The 21,511-nt window shown below is 56.7% G+C and overlaps 2 protein-coding genes and 1 long non-coding RNA gene across 15 annotated transcripts in view; 2 read left to right on the top strand and 1 right to left on the bottom strand.

Moving 5' to 3' along the window:
- The window catches only part of B3GAT1 (beta-1,3-glucuronyltransferase 1), a 33,318-nt gene extending 18,412 nt beyond the window's left edge, over positions 1-14,906 (top strand). For 2 of the 8 annotated variants that reach the window (XM_074015712.1, XM_005580225.5), the window contains exons 2-7: positions 5,080-5,176; positions 5,326-5,472; positions 9,041-9,549; positions 10,228-10,524; positions 11,175-11,275; positions 12,455-14,906. In XM_074015712.1, the coding sequence (XP_073871813.1) occupies positions 5,173-5,176; positions 5,326-5,472; positions 9,041-9,549; positions 10,228-10,524; positions 11,175-11,261 (1,044 nt within the window). In that variant the 5' untranslated portion in view covers positions 5,080-5,172 and the 3' untranslated portion in view covers positions 11,262-11,275; positions 12,455-14,906. Of the gene's footprint in view, positions 1-2,026; positions 2,366-5,079; positions 5,194-5,325; positions 5,473-9,040; positions 9,550-10,227; positions 10,525-11,174; positions 11,276-12,454 lie in introns of those variants that run through there. The other 6 variants (XM_045370724.3, XM_005580227.5, XM_074015713.1 and 3 more) reach the window with 5 other exon arrangements.
- Positions 14,907-15,379: 473 nt separating this feature from the next.
- Positions 15,380-21,294, top strand: LOC141408547 (uncharacterized). 2 transcript variants are annotated; one of them, XR_012423969.1, is made up of 3 exons: positions 15,380-17,501; positions 18,431-18,565; positions 20,791-21,294. It is a non-coding gene; the product is annotated as an uncharacterized lncRNA (long non-coding RNA). The 2 variants fall into 2 exon arrangements; XR_012423970.1 differs by having other exon boundaries at positions 17,306-17,501; positions 18,431-18,557.
- The window catches only part of GLB1L2 (galactosidase beta 1 like 2), a 46,173-nt gene continuing 41,727 nt past the window's right edge, over positions 17,066-21,511 (bottom strand). For 2 of the 5 annotated variants that reach the window (XR_010581112.2, XR_012423966.1), the window contains 5 exons: positions 21,079-21,157; positions 19,259-19,346; positions 18,829-18,940; positions 17,977-18,432; positions 17,244-17,383 (listed from right to left, as the gene is read on the bottom strand). Coding sequence is in view for 3 of the 5 variants with exons in the window: in XM_065529290.2 (XP_065385362.1) it covers positions 18,046-18,432; positions 18,829-18,940; positions 19,259-19,346; positions 21,079-21,157 (666 nt within the window). In the remaining 2 variants the exon portion in view is untranslated. Of the gene's footprint in view, positions 17,384-17,833; positions 18,433-18,828; positions 18,941-19,258; positions 19,347-21,078; positions 21,158-21,511 lie in introns of those variants that run through there. The other 3 variants (XM_005580230.4, XM_005580231.5, XM_065529290.2) reach the window with 3 other exon arrangements.

Genomic DNA, 21,511 nt, shown 5'->3' with positions numbered 1-21,511 from the left:
CTTAAATTGAAATGTGCGGCGTGTATGTATCGTTTGGAAAGACTCTTCGCCTTAATGGACGTTTTTGATTAACCATTTAACGACCGTTCCCAATCTTACCGGGTAAAAAGGCTTTTATCGTCCTCCGGAGATGAGTACCTTGGACAGTGCCTGAGCTTGTTTGTAACACACCACGCACACGCATCCAGGCCTTCGGGGACACTTTGCGTTCCCACGTCGCCTGCGCTGGAGTGAGCTGTGTCATCTCGTCCCCTCCGGACTGAGCAGAGCTTCCCCACCCTTGCTGCTGGATTGCCCACAGAATCCAACCCAGTGCTTTGCCTGCTACAGATGCTCAATTAATATTTGTTGAGTGAAATTAAATAAGCTCCTCGCCTCAGGGACTGAGGCATTGCTGAGGCCTTCGTGTGAACGCCTGCAGGCTCAGAAGAAAACCTTTCCATGCATTTAGAATCGCCCAGCCTTGAACCAGCCTTGCACATGCTCCACAGCCTCACACGTTCTGCCCCAGCCTGGGCCAATCAGAGCCTTCCCGTCTGAGTCCCAGACACCCCTTAGTCTTTATTCACAGCCCACAACCCGCTAAAACCCATAGACAGATTCCTCTGTGGAGGTGCCATGGCTCATACCTGTAATCCCAGCACTTTAGGAAGCCAAAGCAGGTGGATCTTTTGAGCCCAGTAGGTTGAGACCAGCTGGACAACTTAGTGACCCCCTGTCTCTACAAAGAAGAATTTTAAATTAGCTGGACATGGTGGCATGTACCTGTGGTCCCAGCTACTTGGGAGGCTGAGGCAGGAGGATCACGTGAGCTCTGGAACTCAAGGCTGCAGTGAGCTGTGATCATGGCACTGTACTCCAGCCTGGGTGACCCAGAGAGACCCTGTCTCTCAAAACAAAACAAAATGCCACAGATTCCTGCAGAGAGGCGTTTCCAGCGTGGCCGATCTCCACAGGCATATTGGCCCTTAAGTCAGGACTCAGTTCCACGGGAGGCTGTTTTGTCGGCCCTCTTGCCTTGCCTCTGGCCCTGGGCGCCCACTGAGCTACACTTTCCTCACGTAGGACATCCCGTCTTCCTCGCAGAGCCCTATGGTAACCTCCAGTTGCTAAAATGGCAGGATCGTTGAAACGTCCAGCTCAGCCTCCCTACTGTAAAGACGAGGTCAAGGAGGGCAATCAGCATGACCCAGGTCCCGGTGGAGCACCTGCCAGACACATCCAGTCCACCCGCCCACTCCCATGTGCTGCCCCACCCGGGAACCGCCCTCCACTCTCCCACAGGGCAGTGCTCGCTTCCACCTGAGGCTCTGAGGACACCCGGGGAGGGCAGGGCACAGCCTTTTGCGTCTTTACCTGCCGAGACGCCTGAGACATGAGGTTGGTCACAGACATGGTGCAGGTGTCAGGATGGGAGTTGTGACCGCGGCAGGCCTGGGCCCTCCACTCACACACACTGCCCACACCGCATCCTGCCTCCCCACGCTTGCCCCCATCTCCTGGGCTCCCCTGGGTGTGGCCAAGCCACTCCCGTACCTTTGTGCTGATTCTTCTGCCCGACCCAAGTATCTAGAAGCCATTTGGGGTCCTTGTTGGAGACAGCCTGTGACCACAGGCAAACTCCACCCTCCTCCAAGCCCCAGGCAGAAGCAGCAGCCTGCAAGAGGGGATCAGTGCCGGCCAACCTTGCAGCCCAGCCTCAGACTGGGGCCCAGAGCTGGGGGCAGGTGCAGCCCACCCCGTTGCCTGGCCCCAGGCCCCCTGCCCAGCCCAGGCATCACGTCCCACGACCCGCCCCCTGCCGGCCAGCTGGCGTTCTCCAGGCTGGGGGCTCTCTCTGTTCTGCTTGATAACCGCCTGGTAATTAGCTCCACGATTTCGCTACTATGCTTATAATAGCCTCCATTAAAGTTATGGGGTTTTCAAGCCATAATGGCTTCCAGAGTAATTAATGCACAACTGGGTTTATTGCTGAGTTTATTTTTAGAGCTTTTCTCCCTCTCTCCCCCTCCCTTTTCTCTCATAGATGTTTTGACCAAAAAGCCTGGATGGGAGCAGAAATCGTCCCACAGCACCTTGCCCACAGGCCCCGTTCTCCCCTCTTCCTTCCCGCCCCTCCTTCCTGCTGCGCCTCCAGGCAGGTTCTAGGGCCCCGCAGGGGGGCAGCCATTGCAGAGGAGGGTGGCTGTGGTCCAGGCCAGAGGAAGCGTTTGGTCTGTGTGTGGCCCTTGCCCACTCTGCCCCTGGCCCAGGTTCGAGAGGCTTGGGGGTCTGGGACCTCTCATCCTATGCCCCCGATGACAGCATGGAGCCAGATGGCCTGGATTCGATTCCAACTCCACCATTTCCTCATGGTTAACCTCAGGCAAGTTACTCCCCTTCTCTGGCCTCGATGAACCCACAGGGACCACAGCCATGCTTACTGCGCAGGGCTGCTCTGACGTTGCAGGAGCAGGTGCATGTGAAGAGCTGAGCCTCATCTTCAGACACCCCTCACGCTATAGGAAAGTTTGTATAAACAACAGTGCAAGCAGGCACAAGGGAGGCCGAGCAGGTGCCAGAGTCGGTGGGGTCTGAGAGGCTGCCCCAAAGGGAAGGGAGTGTCCCACAGGGACTGAGCTGGCATAGCACTCGTCTTCTCTCCTTGGCTTTCTCCATCCTGGTGTTAGAACCTTCACCAAAACCAGGAGCACTTGAGAAAGCTCCTTCGAGAGTCTCCGAGAACACAGAAGAAATCTTCCTGGACATTTTTGAAGCCCCAGCCAGGCCCAGCCTCCCCGTCCTTCATCAGCTGTGGCCTAAGATCACACCTTTTCAAAACGTGTCTTGACACACAGCCCCATGCAACTCCAGCAGTGGCCTGGGTGCAGAGGGACAGGCTAAATCTGGGGAATGTGGCATGAGATCACTTGAATCTCAGAACACAAGGCCCAGCAGGCATCCCGTGTGGAGTTCTAGGCTCTGTCCCTCACTGGGCCAGCAAAGAGGAGTTTGTGGGGGGCACAGACACACACAGCCTAGAATGTTCACTATCTCCTACGTGCCTGTGACACTGAACCCCAGTGGATCTTCCACTCCCCAGGGAATGGGTGGGGGAGACTCTCTGGGTAGAGTGGGCCTCTGATGGCAGGGTGTGGGCAGGGGATGCCGGCCGTCCCAGGAAACCGCAGTGCTCCTTAATGGAAGACAGATCCTGGTCTTCCACAAGGCGTCAGAACTATTTGGAGAGAGGACCCGGCGAGGAGGGGAAAACACACTATTTTGGAAACTCAGGGGCTAAAAACCCTCCTCGGTCACAGTGCTCGACTCTGCCTGAAATGGTGAGCACACGTGAGCTGGGGCAGGAGCAGGCAGCACGGTCCCCAGGTGAGGCGCTGTCCCTACCCAACACTGGGCACTGGGACAGGTGAGCACAGCGAGGCTGGCTGGGCTGCCCGAGGCTGCCTGCCCTCCCCGTCACCCCCACGGGTCCCTGCTGCATCATGCATGGTGCTCAGCACAGAAGTGAAAAGGGAGAAGAGGATGTGACAGTTTCCAAGGTGGTCAGGAGGTCTCTTCACCCAGTGTCCTTGCCATGTGAGAGAACAGTTCCCAGGGACGCTACCAGTGGACCCTCTGCAGGACTGGGGAGTCCCAGTGGCTCATTCTCCTCACTTGGGTCCCCTGCTGCTGTCATTTTGGAGGACTGTCTCCCCTCAATGTGGCAGCCCCTGCGGGGACCCCTCTACTCCTTGCTGCTGCCCAGCCCAGCCCCTGGTGCTGTGTCCTGCACGGAGGAAGGCACTCTCCCACTTCCCCCAGGGCCCATCCCAGAAGCATCTCTTCTTTGTCCTCAAAAGACTGTCACCAAAATGCAAATTGAAACCACAGTAAAAGACTATCTCACACCAGTCAGAATGGCTATTATTAAAAAGCCAGAAAATATTAGATGCTGGCGAGGCTGCAGAGAAAAGGGAATACATATCCTCTGTTGGTGGGAATGTAAATTAGTTCAGCCACTATGGAAAGCAATTTGGAGATCTCTCAAAGAACTTAAAACAGAGCTACCATTCTAGCCAGCAGTCGATTCCTGGGTATATATCCAAAGGAAAATAAAGTGTTTCACAAAAAGAGAGAAAACCTGCCCCTGTGTGTTCATCGCAGCACCATTCCCAATAGCAAAGGCATGGAATCAATCCAGGTGCCCATCAGTGTGGACTGGATAAAGAAAACACGGTGCATATACAGCAAGGAATACTACACAGTCATACAAAAGGACGAAATCATGGCCTTTGCAGCAGCATGAATGCAGCTGGAGGCCATTATCCTAAGCAAATTAACGCAGGAACGGAAAACCAAATCCGGTGTGTTCTCACTTATAAGTGAGAGCTAGACATTGGGTACTCATGACTGTAAACATGAGAAGAATAGACACTGGGGACTGTAAAAGGAAGGGCTGAAAACGACCTATTGGGTACTATGCTCGCACCTGGGAAATGGGATTCATCATACTCCAAATCTCAGCATCACACGCAATATGCCCCGTAACGAACGTGCACGTGTACCCCCAAATCTAAAATGTTGAAATTATTTTAATGTAATAATTTATGGTACATATATGGTAAAAAAGAGAGAGAAAACCTCTCACCCCTTTATCCAGGCTTTGATAAGTAGCTGGCATTTTAGGGCTGCATGGGAGGTACCGTTTAATTCTGAGAATGACCTTATGAGGCAGGGAACCACAGTGCCCCATTTTACAGATGGGAAAATTGTGGCATGGAAAACGGAAATGACTTGCAAAGGTCATACAGCCTGTGGGTGGCACAGCTGGGATTTAAACCTGGTGTCTCTGCAGTCTGTGCTTCTGCCCCCTGCCCTCTCCTGACTTTCATCAGTGGAGCAGCGCCACGGCCCTGTGCTTGTGGGAAGGACAGAGCCCGTTCCACTCAAACAGGCAGAAGAAGAGGTCCTCAGGGGATGGACGGCTGAGGCTCCATTGTGGAACCCCAGACGCTGTGTGTCCCAGAGCAGGGCCCGGCCTTGCTGGCATCCATTCCTGTGCCTGGGTCTCTGGCTATCTGCTTCTGCTCTCTCTTGCAGGTGTCCACCCCCCAGGGTTCCTGACCCCTGCCCCCGGACAGCGACCCCTTCTCAGACTCCAGTCGGGCCGGACTCTCCAAACCTGCTTCCGCAATGGGTGGGTTGTGAGTGCTGGTAAGACCTGCTAGCCAACATTCAGCTGCTCTGCCCTCTCCATGCCTGGCCGGCCCGGCCCATGCCTGTTCTTTTCTCCCCTGTGCTGCCGCCGCCCGTGGCCACCCCTCTCCTGAACTTACCGCCACTCAGGTAATGAGGAGCCGTGGGTGCAGCCAGCCTTGGAGATGCCGAAGAGACGGGACATCCTAGCGATCGTCCTCATCGTGCTGCCCTGGACTCTGCTCATCACGGTCTGGCACCAGAGCACCCTCGCACCCCTGCTTGCGGTGCATAAGGGTGAGGACACACGCATGCCCTGCCTGCCCAGCTGGGCCTTGGTAGTGACAGTGACCACAGCTGACATGCAAGGGTTCTTTGTACTCACTAAGCAGCTAGGAGGAACCACCGGACCATCTAGGCCCCTTCGTGAGACTTGCACCCCTTTGGGAATGGGAAGCTAATGGAAGCTGCCCACACAGTTTAGAGAGGTCCGGGATGGTAGGTTGGCAGACACCAAGACAACCACCTTGAAAGAAGAGCTTGTCACTCTCAGGACCCAAGGGGAGGGGGCACACCGTGCCCCTGGGGAAGTGCTGGCGTCCGAGGTAGGAAGTGCTGGCGTCCGAGGTGGGAAGTGCTGGGGTCCGAGGTGGGAAGTGCTGGGGTCCGAGGTGGGAAGTGCTGGCGTCCGAGGTGGGAAGTGCTGGCGTCCGAGGTGGGAAGTGCTGGGGTCCGAGGTGGGAAGTGCTGGCGTCCGAGGTGGGAAGTGCTGGGGTCCGAGGTGGGAAGTGCTGGCGTCCGAGGTGGGAAGTGCTGGGGTCCGAGGTGGGAAGTGCTGGGGTCCGAGGTGGGAAGTGAAGGGAGTGGGAGGCTTTAGTGCGGTTTTGGTAGGAAGGGAAGTGGCTTTCATAGGAAGGGAAGGGCCAAGCACGGTCAGCAGCTGAGCTGGCTCAGAATTGCATAGTCTGAAGAATGTCAGTGGGTTTAGGATACGGGCGTGGTTTCTAATTGTCTGGTATCACCCTGGGGTGGTTTAGGCAGGGGAAGATTGGCTTGGGTGGGAGAGCTCCATAACGGTGGTGGGTGTGAGCTCTAGATCAGGTAGTTTGCATGTGAAAAGTGTGTTTGCAGGCAGGTGTACACTGTCACTAGGAATTAGCTAGTCCTGGGAGGGTCAGTCCCTCCCAGATCTGCAAGGCCCCCAAGATGTCAACGCATCTTAAAATACAGAACAACTTAAAACACACACATCATTAATACACACACACAGAAAGACGTGTACACAGCTTCACATGCCATTTCATGACATGCAAGGAAAGCGACCGTTCTGCTGTGGATGGTCGGGGGGATAGGATTTCTGGCCTGCAGTGTGTTTTAAACCCTTTCACAGGGAGTATAGTGTTTGCTTCTCTCCTTTTCCTGCACAAGAAACCCTGGTCTAGTGCTACCTGGTGGAAACACGGCTGGAGAGAGGAAAAGTCCATGAAGAACTAGTGGAAGAACTCGGGGGAGAACCCCCTTCCCCTGGCTCTGGCTCCTGGGTTGCCTTTGCCTCTCACACAGAGCTCTCCACACCCAAACCTGCCATCGCCCCACAGCTGGCTGCCCCAGCTCCTCAGCACTCTGTCTCATGCTCTCTTCTGCCCGCTCCCCCACTTACATGCACAGACTCAACACGTGGGGCCAGGCAGCTGCTCTCCGTTTGCAGTGTGCATGACATTTACCTGGCAGTGTGATAAACAAGACACCCAAGTCCATGCAGAGAGAGGTGGTGAGTGCCTGTAACCCCAAGATGCAGGCAGTGTCCAAAAATCACAGCCTGAAGTCGTGCTGCTCCACACAGTCAGATACCAGGTCCTGCACACCCCTAGCTGTTCCTGAAGCTTCCATGAGGAAGGGCCAAGCTCAAGATTGCGGCAGCCGACTGCCCATGGCTGCCACTTAGCGCCTCTCTTCCTAACATCATCCTCTCCTCCTGACTCTAGCGCCTCTTCTCAGTGCTTGTCAGTTTAGAATCATTGTTATCTTGCAAATACATCACTCCAGAGGGGTTAAAGCTACTATATATAAAGCGACATGATATCGTGTCGATTGCTTTCTTGGCAGAGCTCCAGCACTGGAGACGTCAGGCTGTTTGCTAAGCACTGATGGTGCTGCGTGAGGCTGGGGACTTGGCACTCTGTCTCCAGAGCATGCCAAGAGCGAGCGAATGAAAGCTGCCGCTGAGTGAAGTTAGGGTCACCAGGAGGCCGTTAGGACCCAAAATTGCAGACACCCTGAAGCCAACGGCAAGGGCAGAGCCCAGGAGCACAGGCAGTAGCTGTGCCCTCATGTATGGGGACTTTCCCAGGGCACAGGTCCTCTGTGGGCTTGGGATGATTGAGGTGACAGAGAGCTGGACCAACTGGTTCTAAACCTCCTCCCAAAGCCGCAGTTTCCAATACTTTACTGCTCATAGGATAAATTAAACCTTCTATCCAGGTCAGAACCCTAGACACCCATCCCGCTTTCTTCCACCTTGCTCTTCTCACAGTATGACCCCAAACTCCTCTAAGCAGTCCCCTTTGAGTGACGGCATCTCTGCTGGTCACCTCCCCCGGCCCTCAGAAATTGCTGTGTGCCTTGTACCATCTGCCCGTGAGAACTCCTGAAGACCTGGGTCCGTTCATATGGTCTCCACGCTAGCATCCCACACGCCCCGCATGCTGCTGATGACAGTGGTGGCCAGAAAGAGGCAGCAGAAGAGCTGATGCCCAGGGTCCTCCCCTTTGGTGTGACTGGCTCGTTCTGTCCCCACTGATTGCCTGAAGCCAGAAGGAAGCAGAGTTGGCCACTGCCCTTCCACAAGAGAGGAAACTGCCTGGCAGTGCTCTCAGCCCTTGGCATGTGTTGACCCATTAATCCACGTAATAACTTGATAAGTTCGATGCTATTATTAGTTCCATTTTACAGTCGCTGAAATTGAGGCACCAGAAGCTAAGCAGTTTGCTCAAGGGCATAGGGTTTGTAACGGCAGAACTGGGCAGGGTCTCAGCCCAGGCGTTGGGATTTCTTACCTTTACCACCCGGCGGTAAGCTAGGACAGTGAGGGCCACACCGTCGCTGGTGCCTGAGCCTTTCCGATGGAAGGACAGAATTTGGAGAGAAGGGACGCATGGAAAACAAGAATCCCAATGGCCATGATTTCTCCTCTTGCTAGGACTGCTAGATCTACATATATCTTGGCAACTATGGGCAAAACCCACAAGAATAAAATGCAGTTAAATAGGAAGTTCAGCACCAAGATTCAGAGAATGTCTTACCTAAGGCCAGGAGGGCAGAGGCCCCACTTGACGGGAGGGCTTGAGAACTCCGGGAGCTGCCTCAGGCTCCTGCAGGTGCAGTGTGCTCTGTGCTCTGGCTGCTGCAGCAGGGGTGCGGCCCTGGGGCTTTGTGGCCTCCACACCACAGTGGGACAGTGCCACGTGCTCTGCTAGCCCAGCCCTGTGCGGAGCAGCGTGGCCAGCTCCCTCCAGACGAGGAGGGCAGGGGAGGGGAGGGCCAGGATGCCTTTTCATAGGAAAATCAGCACATTTAGGAACTGAGGATGCAGTCTTGGAATATGGGCAGCTGCACTCAAATAGCCAGAGGGCTGCAAAGGTGGGAAGGAAGCGGTTACTTCTGTGTCATCAGAACTGGGACCCTCACAGAGAGGATTCCAGGGCTGCAGGTTTCAACCTTGGAGCTAACAGGTCCAAGGCAGGGGTCTGAGCAGCCCCTGCAGGGGAGGAAGAGGGTGCCCTGGCAGGGTGGGGGGCGTCCGGCTCTGAATCTGGGGCCACAGCCAGCGCTCTCCTCCCCGCATCGCCTGTCTCCCAATCGGCAGATGAGGGCAGCGACCCCCGACGCGAAGCGCCGCCCGGCTCGGACCCCAGAGAGTACTGCATGTCCGACCGCGACATCGTGGAGGTGGTGCGCACCGAGTACGTGTACACGCGGCCGCCGCCGTGGTCCGACACGCTGCCCACCATCCACGTGGTGACGCCCACCTACAGCCGCCCGGTGCAGAAGGCCGAGCTGACGCGCATGGCCAACACGCTGCTGCACGTGCCCAACCTGCACTGGCTGGTGGTGGAGGACGCGCCGCGCCGGACCCCGCTGACCGCGCGCCTGCTGCGCGACACCGGCCTCAACTACACGCACCTGCACGTGGAGACGCCCCGCAACTACAAGCTGCGAGGAGACGCCCGCGACCCACGCATCCCGCGGGGCACCATGCAGCGCAACCTGGCCCTGCGCTGGCTGCGCGAGACTTTCCCTCGCAACTCCAGCCAGCCCGGCGTGGTGTACTTCGCGGACGACGACAACACCTACAGCCTGGAGCTCTTCGAGGAGGTGCCGCGGGGCCCCGGCTGCGGGGCGTGGAGGGGCTTCGCGAGGCTGCGGGGCGTGGAGGGGCTTCCCGAGGAGGGGCTGTGGGTGGGGAGGCTGGCGCAGGGGGAGACCGGGAGGCGGTGCCGGGCTGGGAGCGGGGCAGGCAGCAGAGAGCCAGGGAAAGGACAGAACTGCAGGCTACAGCATCTCCCACAATTAAGGGGAGGGCAGGTGGCTCTGGAGCCCCTAAACCATATTCTTGGCCCTAGAGGTCTCCTCTGAATGGGTCTGTGAGCAGGTCATTCTGCGTGACCACCGGAAACCTCTTGGGTGGAACAGCTGGAGCTGCCTGAGTATATGGGCTGTGCTAGTCTGGGGGAGAAGGGGAGTCATTTCACACTCTGAAGTGGGCAGACCGAAGGGTTTTACACAAGGGAGAAAACGGCAGCAGGGCCATGTTGAAAAGGTGAAGACCAGGCCGTCTGAGAGGTCAGATCTCGCCGGCAGCCCAGGGCAGCTTCTCCTCAGGTGCCCAACCCATGGGACGGGGCCCTGGGGGCAGGGCTGTACTGGACCCCCCTGGGTGGCCTTGGCTGGCTATGGGCATAGAGGTTGCTGAAGGATGTCGCCTCCCATGGGCATGGGAGTCCGTCCACATCTGCAGCACGGGCGCCCTGACTCTGGACCCCCCACTTGTAGATGCGCAGCACCAGGAGGGTGTCCGTGTGGCCCGTCGCTTTCGTGGGTGGCCTGCGGTACGAGGCCCCACGGGTGAACGGGGCAGGGAAGGTGGTCGGCTGGAAGACGGTGTTTGACCCCCACCGGCCATTTGCAATAGACATGGCTGGATTTGCAGTCAACCTGCGGCTCATTCTGCAGCGAAGCCAGGCCTACTTCAAGCTGCGAGGTGTGAAGGGAGGCTACCAGGAAAGCAGCCTCCTTCGAGAACTTGTCACCCTCAATGACCTGGAGCCCAAGGCAGCCAACTGCACCAAGGTGAGACCCTCCACAGCACTGACAGCTGTGACACACCCGTCTCCAGCACAGCCACACCCTCCCTACAGATCGGGAGAAGGAAACAGAGGCCTCAAAATAGCCTGGGCTTTCTGAAACCCCCTCCCCAGGAAGGCCGTTTATCACCTGTAAGGCAGCGACACGGTGGACAGGCAGGGAAAGGGAGAGCAATGGCCACCAGGGAGTTATAACCTCCCACAAAACAGCTGTGCTCCAGGACGTCCCTGCTGAGCTCTCATGCGCACACACATGCCTATGCATGCACACATGTGCACACATATGCAGATGCACACGCATGCACACGCATGCACATACACACACATGCACATGCAGACATATGCACACACACACACGGGAAGTCTTGGGGCTTCTCTTTCCTGTAGCTCTAGACTTCCTATTTCCTGCAGGTGTTCTGAAGGCATCACATGTACAAACAGCAAAAATGACGGGGTAGTCTGGAGCCACAGAAAATAAATTTTAAACAATTGAGAAAATCTTGATGGAACAATTGAAAACTCCTGAAGGAAAGGGAGGGGCAGGAGAGATGTTTACACGGCGTGGGAGGGAGCAGGGAGGCAGCGGAGTGAGGTCAGGGGCCTGTCCCACCATGTTTTGCATCTCTGGGCACACAGATCCTGGTGTGGCACACACGGACAGAGAAGCCAGTGCTGGTGAATGAGGGCAAGAAGGGCTTCACTGACCCCTCGGTGGAGATCTGAGCTTCAGGACGCAGGTATGGGCGTGACGAGGGTGGGCCACACACTGGGCAGAACGGCACCAGGTTGGGCCAAATCAACTGTCTTATGCTTTTCCTCTTGGGCTTTCACTGTGGAGGACACAGCAAATGTGGGCGGGAGGGGAGGCCTTACCACGGTCCCCTTCCCACTGGGCCACCTGAAAGTCCCCAGGCATTAACTTTCACCCACACAGTTGGGTCCCTCTCTGCCACCAGACTCTTCAGAGGGCGTCGCCTTGCAAACACCTTGCTGATTGTTCTGCTGGCAGTGACGCCTGCAGCCCATAAGGCACTGCCATTCAGACTCTCGCTGGCCAGGGTCTGTCCCCCCAAGTCTGCCTCTTCCCCTGTGGATTCCTTCACCACATGGCCATGGCGAGGACTCACGGACTCGCTGCTCCACAGCAACGAGCCACAGCTGTCCTAGTGAGAGGTAGCGCAGAGTGAGAGCACGGACCCAGACGTCAGCTCCCAGGACCCCTGCTCTTCACTGTTTGACCTGACTTGACTTTTCTGGGCCTCAGTTTCTTCATCTGTGAAGTAGGTTGCTGAGGGCACCTAGAACAGTTCATGGCACATAAGTCTCATCAGTGTGGCTATTTTTATTCGAGTCTTTAAAGCCTTCTCTGGAAGTAGGCCACAGGATCCACCTACACTTCAGAGGCAAAAAAATGATGTTGAGAGAAGCTAAATGAATGTTCCAAGATGACACAAGTGAATTGTGCCGGGTGGTTGGCAAAGCCAGGCATTTTCAGGGGCTTTACTGTGATCTTATTCTGTTTCTTCAAAGCAGCTGGTACTCCAGAGTCCCTGCTCTAGGTTATGCCAAACAGAGGTTGGGGCCTGAGACAGACATTTGTCCTCTTGCGCTGGAGCTAAGCAACAGCTTCTGTATCATGTTTGCATCCCCCTGCCTGCAGGGGACCACAGGGCGTCACTCAGTCACCTTGGCTGGTGCCACTTAGAATGCGTCTGTACAGAGCCTCACTCCTGCCTCCTGCCCTCACTGGGCCCTCGCTGCCCTCACTGGAGCACCTTCCCCACCTGCCCCCCCAAAGGCCCCCACAGGACCTGGGGGCCTGGGCTTTGCAGAGGTCCTGGTGGCCCTGCCTGGCCGTTCCCTCTCCAGCCCCATCCTCAGCTGACACCTCACTCATTCCTCCTCTCCCCTCACAGGAGCCTCCTCCTCAGACCCTGTTCTTGGCCTTCCATCCTCTCCCCACGGCTGATGGTCCCTCCAAGGCCGACTCCTAAGGAATCACCGTCACCCTCCTTTCTATTCTGGGGCTTCTGAGAGAGCCCAGCCTGATGCCAGGACAAAGGACAGAGAATTTAAGCACAGAAATCCCAGACCTGTTGTTCTCTCCAACCAGCGTGACCAGGGCCCGAGAGACCTGATGGCCAGGGTGGGGTGTCCAGCACCAGCCAAGCCGGTGCTCCAGCGCACCTCCCCAGAGCTCCCTGCACTGACGGGGCTGCAGGAGCAGGTGCAGAGGGCACCCACTCCGGCCCTGCAGTGATGCGGGCGGGAGGGAGATGAGAAGCCCCTGCGGTCACGTGGAGCATGGCCCTCCCTGGCTCCCTGTCCCTGGGCCCAGCCCTACCACACAGGACACCCAGCCAGGGAATTCTGAAGACCAGAGAGCAGCCCACGGGCATCATGAGTGCCCTGCTCCTCTCCTCGGTCCCTGCTCTCCCCGAGAGCTGCCCCCAAATCAGACATACCTCTGTGGCTCTCCTCTGGTTCATGTTTACAGAGCATGAGGCCGTCTTTGATCCCAACAGGCACCCAGCCCTGCATGGGGGGAACTGGGCCTAATAGGCACCCCCTGTACCTCAGGCTGTGGCAGGAGCAGAGTCCCCTCGTCCGGCCCCTCTTTTTTTACCCCTTCTCCTCCAGCACTGGCAAAGGGGTGGGCTCAAGAGCCAGCACAGGTCACTGCCTGACCTGGATTAAGAACCCCACGGCCCCACTGTCCACATGCTGCCACCGCCCACCGCCCACCGCCCACCTCGGCTGCTCGGCCCCTCGGCTGGACTGGACTGGGGAGGGAAGGGGCCTTTTCCTGCAGCTCTTCAGAGCCACAGACCTCAGGGTGCAGTGGGCCTGTCTGTGGTGGGCAGTGAGCCTGTCTGTGGTGGGCAGTGGGCCTGTCTGTGGTGGGCAGTGGGTCTGTCTGTGGTGGGCAGTGGGCCTGTCTGTGGTGGGCAGTGAGCCTGTCTGTGGTGGGCAGTGAGCCTGTCTGTGGTGGGCAGTGGGTCTGTCTGTGGTGGGCAGTGAGCCTGTCTGTGGTGGGCAGTGGGCAAGGTGATGGGCGGTGGGCAAGGCAGTGGGCGGCGTGCAAGGTGGGACCTCCTGCAGCCTGGAAAAAGGAGGGAGGCCAAGGCCAAGGGCTAACTCTCTCCTGCCCCCAATCTGAGGAGGAGGGACTCTGGAGTAGCAGAGGGACTGGGGAAAAGAGGGCAGGGGCTGGTGGGACACTGAGCAGGAGGGAGGCCTGAGCACACTGCTTTGGAAATTATTCTAAACACAAAAAAGGGAAAGAAAATGTTACTTTTCCCTAAGTCGGGAGCATGCAAAGCTAGCCCACCTCATGTCCAGCTGTCCACTTTCCACCCTAGAGAAAGAACAGTGTGTCTCAAGCTGCTGCCCTCCCCAGGCCTCCCAGGCCCGCTGGAAAGGGCTCTGACTCCCCCTGGCCGGCCGGGCTCTCTGGTGGCAATCTGGCTCATTCTCCTGCAAGTTGGAAGCACAATTTTCCCCCCAAGTGGAGGAAAAGGAAGGGGCCCCAGCCTACTGAAGAGGTGTTTATTTTTTAACTAACAGCCTCCCACCCCATTAAGACTCACCAGGACAGGTCTGAGGGCCATTCAGAACCCACTCCTGAGTGGGTGGGTGGGTGGGACTCAGTCCAGAGACCTAACATTCAGAATATAGCATTGGTTGCCTATTTTGAGATGGATTTAATCTCCCACAGTATTCATGACACCATCTGATGGAATCAGATCCCTGAGCCACCTTGCAGGACGTTTTCCCCAACCTCTTACACCCTGAATGTCACTTTGGAAACCAAGCCCTTGGAAGCAAGTGGGGTGGCATGGGAGAGAAGGGAGGAGGTGGGCACAGGTGGTGAACTTATGCGTGGGCGCTCTACTGCCTCACTCACAGAAGCCAGCCCTGAGTGCCAAGGTCAGCTTGGCTGGTCTGAGGCCGCCTTCTTAGCCAAAAACCCAGGGTTCATTTTCAGGAAATTGATAATGAACAACAAAATGGGGACTTCTTTTGGCAGATGCTAGGTCAGTTGTTTTCACCTAATACCCTCTTTTAGCTGCATGTATATTTATTTATAATTATAACCCTGGTGGACTGCAGCCTTCATCCTTGTTGGGAATGAGTTTGTTATAAATCAGAAATGGGTCCATGATGACGATTGTTTTCCAAACCCAGTCTGTTCCCTGCTCCTTCGCTGGCAAACCCCACCACACAGGAGTGAGGCCAGGGGCGAGGAGTTCCAAGAACAGAGGCTGCGGTGAGGGTGGCACCCAGGCAGCTGCATCCGGTCTGTTTTAATTTAACTGTATTTAATTTGCTTTCAAAATTAAAAGTCAAATACAGTTTTTAACAGTCCTAATCCTCTTCAGCGCTGCCTTATTTTACTGTCATTTATTAATTTAGCTACCCAACAAGTATTTATCAGGTGCCTGTTATGAACAGGCATTATTCTAGGAGCCGGAACGCAGCAGTGAAAAAACAAGGCTCTCGTTTTCACAGAACTGACCTACTGACGAGACGAGACAGGCAATAACGAATACGTGTTATTTCAGATGCAATCTGTTGTATGGAGAATGAGGCTGAGTTGGGGAGACAGAGGGTAACAGTGGAGAGGGGTCAGTGCTCTGTAGGGTGGCCAGAAAGGCCTCCCTGATAAGGTGACATTGGAGCAAAGCAGCAACACCCTGACATGCAGCTCCCTGGGTCCAAGAAGAAAGAACTCTCCAGCAGGTGGAACAAGCGTTGCTCAGCTTATAGATCAGCAGGAAGGCTCAGCCGACTGGGTGGGGACGGCTGGGGCAAGCAGTGAGGGATGCGGTGGGCATGGGAGGAGGGAGTCCTCAGGCATCAGGTGAAACCAGAAGGCAATGGGGGGTCCAGTACGGAGGACTAACATAATCTATCCATCTCTCAGAAGAACTGCCCTGCGCCTGCACAGAGGATAAATGGAGAGGGCAAGGACAGGTGGAGACGTGGCTCCTGCAATCATCTAGGCCAAGATGCAGTGGACTGAGTGGGGGCATGGGGTTGGGGCAGAGAGCAGCAGTCAAATTCTGAACGAGTTTAGGAGGCAGAGCCAGGAGGATCTGCTGCTGGATTGGATGTGGGAGATAAAGAGAGGGGTCCAAAATAGCCCGAGACACAGAACAGCACTGCCGTTTCCAGATACGGGGCTGCGTGCAGGAGGGGTAATGTGGGGAAACGGAGCTGTGTGTCAGGTGCCCGTTAGACACATGCAGAAGAAAAGGAGCCCCCACGCGCCTGGAGCTCAGGTGCAGGCCAGCATCGGCAGGCGCGGGTGTCGAACCTGTTTACAAACCACAGGTGTCACAGGTGAGACCCTGTGCAGTGAGTGTGGACAGAGGAAAGAAACAGCCCAAGGAGTGGGCCAGAGACCCCCAGTATTCAGAGGCTGGATATGAAGAGGGATCCTCCAAAGAGACCTAGATGAGGCCATACCATGTGGAAGATATGGACAAATCTTTAGTCAACGCTGGAGAATAAGCTCTGCCAATAGGTGCTTTGATAGAGAAGCCGAGCAGTCAACTGGCAAAAAAGAAGGGCAAGAATAAGAAGCTGGTGTAGGAAGACCTCACCTTAGGAAACCAGAGTGTCCTGCTCAGTTCTTCGTGGAAGTGTGATCCACTTTACAGGAGGATTTGCAGGAAGGTTCCCTTCCATTCGAGTTCCATCACTTTCTGACAGAACCCAGCTCATGCACAGCTTTGCAGAAGCACACACCCAGGTAAAGCAGGGCAGAAGACCCTGCACCTGGCTCAGGCCACACCCAAGTAGCCCGGGTCTCAGCCACATCTTAGCTCCATGCTTGTCGTTCCAAGGCAGTTCCAGAAGAACTGGTGAGTTTGGGCAAAACCAGGGACTCTGCCTCATCTTGTCCCCAAGCCACTGTCCACATGCTTCCCTTTAACAAGCTCCATTTAATAAGCCCTTGACCTGGCTCAGCTGCTGGGCTGCACATCACGAATGTCCCCTGCACCTCCCCCTGGGCAGCCACACGGGCAGCAAGCCTGCTGGCCTCAGTGAGCTCCACGGCTCGCCATCCCCCAGCCCACCTTCACGGGGCTCCCAGAGCTCTTGCCGTGCAGGGGATGTGTGTGCTACTTGACTTTCTGACTGTTACTGGAGATAATTTGGTTTTGGCAGTAGATGCCAGATGTAGTTTGTGAAGCAAAACTCAACCCCGCAGTTAACTCATATGTAGCGCCCTTGACTGCCTGGCAGATTCTTACCCCCGCCCACCAGCATGAGAATGAATTTGCATTTGACCTGTCCTCTCCAGGGCGCTTCCAATCCAGCGACATTTTAAGGGGATTCGGGGTCAGGAGGGGAGTATGAGGCCAGGATCATGGCCCACCCACCCCAGGGACGGTCCCCGTCTGGACCCCCGAGCGGCAAATGGGGCCCCATGGGAACCTGACCGAGAAAACGCTCTCACACAGCCTTCCCCTCTGGCACGAGTGGCACACATGACTGGAGACTATCACCAGAGGGGGTGTGATTCAACGCTACAGCTTTACTGCAACTCAGGACAGTGAGCCCGAGCCAGGTGTTGGGCTGAGCCCCAGAGCAAGGCTCAAACACGGACGTGGACACACTGCGGAGGAGGCTGCTCCGCCCCTGCTGCTCCGCGTGGGCGGTGGGGGGCGGGGGCCGCTGAGCTGGGCCTTCTGTGCCTCCTCCCTGGATGTGCGGATACGGGCCATAGCTTCTGCCCGGACCCACATGTCATCCTCACTGAACACCAGAGACACTCGCTGACTCAGGAAGACGCAGGGCTGAGGATTTCGGTTTCTCCGGCCCAGCCTGTCACCCTGTGGGAAGCAGCGAGTGGGAAGGGAAAGGGGAAGTCACGTGTTTCTCACGCTGAGTTCCTTCCAGAATCCCAAAGAAGGCTCAGAAGGTTGTGAAGGAAGAACAGAGTCAGCTCAGGTGAGACATCCCCTCCCCACCCTCTACACTGGTGACACACCCAGCATTTCGGGGATAAAAAGGGGCTATGAGGGATGTGACCAAGCCTCCCAAGAACCAGCAAACAGCACGCTTGAGTCCAGCAGATGCTCGCAGGGCTGTGACTTCCGGCGCAGGGGCGTGTTTCAGCACTTTCTCTGAGGGCCAAAGGCTTGGCGATCTGACTAGCTGCTCCCACCCTGGAGACCACCCTAGAGACAGCCCGACAGCCTCGCACACGAGCAGGGCTGCAGGAAAGGCGTCATCAGCAGAGCCAGGCCCAGAGCCGTCCCACCTTTCCCTGCAGGCTCAGGGTTTTCAGCTTAGGTGGGGGCAGACTGTAGCCCCCAGTCCCTGAGGTTGCAGGGGAGGGGTGGGGCAGCAGCCACGAGGCTTCAGGTCAGGAGGCGGCAGCAGTCTCCCACGGGCACCAGCAGGACGGGGGGCCACCGCTCACTTAATGTACTGGTTCCTGCCCAGGTGGGGGGTTTCCGTGAACTGTAGTGCAGGGCCCGCCATCGTCTCCTCAAAAATGATGACCTGTGGAGAGAGGGCCCAGCTGGGAGGGCAGCTGAGGTCTGTCCTGGTGCCAGGGGAGGTGCTGAGAGGTGGCAAGGTCAGAAGGAGAGGGTTTGGGAACCAGGCTGGAAGGGACAGGGACCAACAACTCGTCCGCAGCGAGGAGGAGGGAGGAAGGAAGAACCCACTGGCACACCCTCCACCCTGAGGGAAGGCTCCCTGGGAGGGCAGGTGGGCAGGGCGTCTTGGGGAACAAGAAGGGGCTGGAAGCTCCCACCTGGTTGATTCCGCTGCTCAACCAGGGACCTGGGAGGTACAGTGTCTTCTGGGGTCCAATGTTCCAGTAACGTCCAAGGTTCTGGCCATTGATGAATACAACCCCCTTCTCCCAGCCCTTGAAACAGAGTGGGAAGGTGTTCATCTACCACGAGAGCCACAGCAAAAGTGGAGGGAGACATACACCATGCGTGCTTCTCTCAGGTCCAGGAGACCAAAGCAGCTGCGTCTACAGCCATGAGGGTGAGCAGGTGGGATGCTCTATTTCCTGTGCCCCTAGTGCCACTGCCACGCCTCTCAGGCATGGCCCCCAAGCTCAGACTGCACGTGGGAAGCATGAGGTGGTTCTGCTGTGAGCCCACTCCCCTGGCCCAGGGAGTCTCCAGCAGCCCTCCCAGACCCTCTGGGCACAGAAGCCACCAAGGGCTCTCGCCAAGCTCATGTGGCTTTGGCTCAGAGCCCTCCAAGGCGGGAGGGACGTAGGAGAACCCGGCAGGGAAAGGGGGTTACCAACCTCCAGCTTTAGAAAGGTGTCACAAGGGGTGGAGCTGATGGACAAGCTACCCAGGAAGAAAGCAGGCAATGTGGGTGTTTCTGGGAGGGAACTCCATTTGTCCAGGCCGAACCTAAGCACAGAACACAGGGCAGGAGACGGAGGAGGACCTTCCCTAGATCTGGTCCCAGTCCTGCAGCTAATTCCCCATCCATGGCCCCCCCACCCTTAACCAGGACACAGAATGGCAGCAGGGTAGGATGCTGGGAATTCCTAGTCTGCAAACGTGGCTTCTAGCGCCGGTGCCACCCCTCACCTCAGCCAGCCGATCTGGCTCCTGGGGCCATTCACACCTGGGTGTGGGCCAGGCTACGGTGCACCAGGGACCCTGGGGCCTGCCGCACAGCGCCGAACCTGTGAGTGCACGTGCTGGCACTGGACAGGGACCCACCTCTGAAAAAAGCTCTTCTTCATATCCAGGCTGTAGATTCTGAATTTTTTCAGGGGTGAATCATTCAGATAGAGATTTCCAATCAAGCCTGTGGGAAGGAGGCAGAACATGTGGGTAGCCCAAAGGCAGGGGCCAAGTCTGCTGGGCCAGGGCCACAAGGGGAAGCCCTGGGACGCTGGGGTGAGGAGTGCTGAAGTGTACGCTCCCTGAGCTGTTCGCTTGCAAGCAAGGCTCCCTAGCAATTCTATGGGGCATGGGAAGGAGGAAATCCCTAGGATTTGCCATGGGAAGGATATAGAGCTGAGGTGTTACAGTGGGAGAACAGCCTCTGGCCTCTCTCTGAACGAAGTTCCAGATGACTGAGAGGGTTCCGGCCTAGCTGCAGGGCCAGTTTCAGTGGGGCCCAGGCTACACAGACCTAATAACTCAGCCAGGAGTCACCTATGCCACCGAGGATTAAAGCTGTGCATCAGGAGTATGGACTGTGGGCAGATGGCACCCTCACTCAGGCATCCAACAGGGAAGAGCTGTGTCCCTTGAAGAGCCACTCATCAGTGTCCTGGGGCTGGGCCAGCCCTGCCAGTCTCAGATCATGGAGCTGCTGGGTGGCTAGCTTGGGGATTCAGAGGCTGGGGACTGTGGAGAGGCTTTGCGGGGCCTACAGACTCTGAAATGGCAGGTGCAGGTGTCTGTGGGCACACACATTTCTCAAGGGAGGTCTGTAATTTAAAACATTTAACTGTGATCCGGAGGACAGGACTCCACAGTGTGGGCCCAGGGGACCCTCAACAAGGGCTCAGGGAAGCAAAGTTAGGAACAATGGTCAGGCTGCTGCTCCCTCCAACCCCCAGGAGAACAACGGAAGGACAGGCCCAGAGAGGGAGCTGTTTAGGGTGAAGGAGTGTGGGCCTGGATGGTCTAGATGCTGCTCTGAGGCCCATCTGCAGAGGCCCTGATCCCCGGGATCCAGGCTCCAGTGTCTGGGCCATGTCGCTTTCCTGGCAGGCCGCCAGACGGCTGTCAGATGAAATGTGGACCAAAAAGAGCCCTTCACGTTTCCTCCATTACAAACGCAGGCACCGTGAGAGAACTGGGAGGTCACCAGTGCTGCTCACCACAGTCGCATTCATTTTTTTCTGAGTTCTTTTTTTATAACTTACCTGAAACCACCCACATTTAGCTAGAGTTGTTTAAAAAAGGAAGGGCTAAATTAAAGCATAAAAGATTTAGTAGGCCAGGAAACATAAAGCAAATTGGCAGCCTGTTCCCAGAGGGGTGTGCTGCCAGAGGGGTGTGCTGCCAGAGGGGTGTGCTGCCAGAGGGGTGCGCTACCAAGAGGCGTTTTGTTTGCTATATGTCCCACATCCTCCTCGCGCCACGTCCTGCCCGCGCCACATCCGAGATAAGCTATGGGTTTCCCAAGATGGATCAAGAAGAGAAATTCAGTGTGGAGGCCCAAGAAGGCAGGGGTCTTGTGCCTTTCCTTGGATTCCTGGAAATCACATTCATTGCTCCTCACCGCCGTCCCCCAGGCAGACATCCCTGCGGAAACCGACTGCAGCCCAGGGGAGACCAGGCCAGCTCAGTGTTCACTGTGTTTATCACAAGCACGCAGACAATGCACGTGTGCAGCGCTAACGGGACAGGGGCCACAGCCCAGCGGAGCTTCTCTGGCCCACTCAGAACTGGCCTCATGTACGGGACAACCCAACCTCCACCTCCCTGCAAGGGGCCTCCGTGTCCTGGTGGCTGCTGGGAAGAGAAGCAATAGCCACGTGTCCAGCATGGCCGCTCTTCTTTCCACACGTTCTCGGACCCACCTTTGCGCTGGTCATCAATATTCTCCCCGTAGTTGACTCGCCCACGATTCTCCACCAAGATCCTCAGCACAGTGTAACCCTGCCAGCAACACAGGGCTAACGGTGACCACTGGAAGGCCACAGCTGCCCCTCAGAATGTGCTTGTGGACCCCAGTAGGGCTAACGGTGACCACTGGAAGGCCACAGCTGCCCCTCAGAATGTGCTTGTGGACCCCAGTAGGGCTAACGGTGACCACTGGAAGGCCACAGCTGCCCCTCAGAATGTGCTTGTGGACCCCAGTAGGGCTAACGGTGACCACTGGAAGGCCACAGCTGCCCCTCAGAATGTGCTTGTGGACCCCAGTAGGGCTAACGGTGACCACTGGAAGGCCACAGCTGCCCCTCAGAATGTGCTTGTGGACCCCAGTAGGGCTAACGGTGACCACTGGAAGGC

Source organism: Macaca fascicularis, chromosome 14 (assembly GCF_037993035.2).
Source record: "Macaca fascicularis isolate 582-1 chromosome 14, T2T-MFA8v1.1".
Taxonomy (NCBI): Eukaryota; Metazoa; Chordata; class Mammalia; order Primates; family Cercopithecidae; genus Macaca; species Macaca fascicularis.
This window is presented reverse-complemented; position numbering and strand designations above follow the sequence as displayed.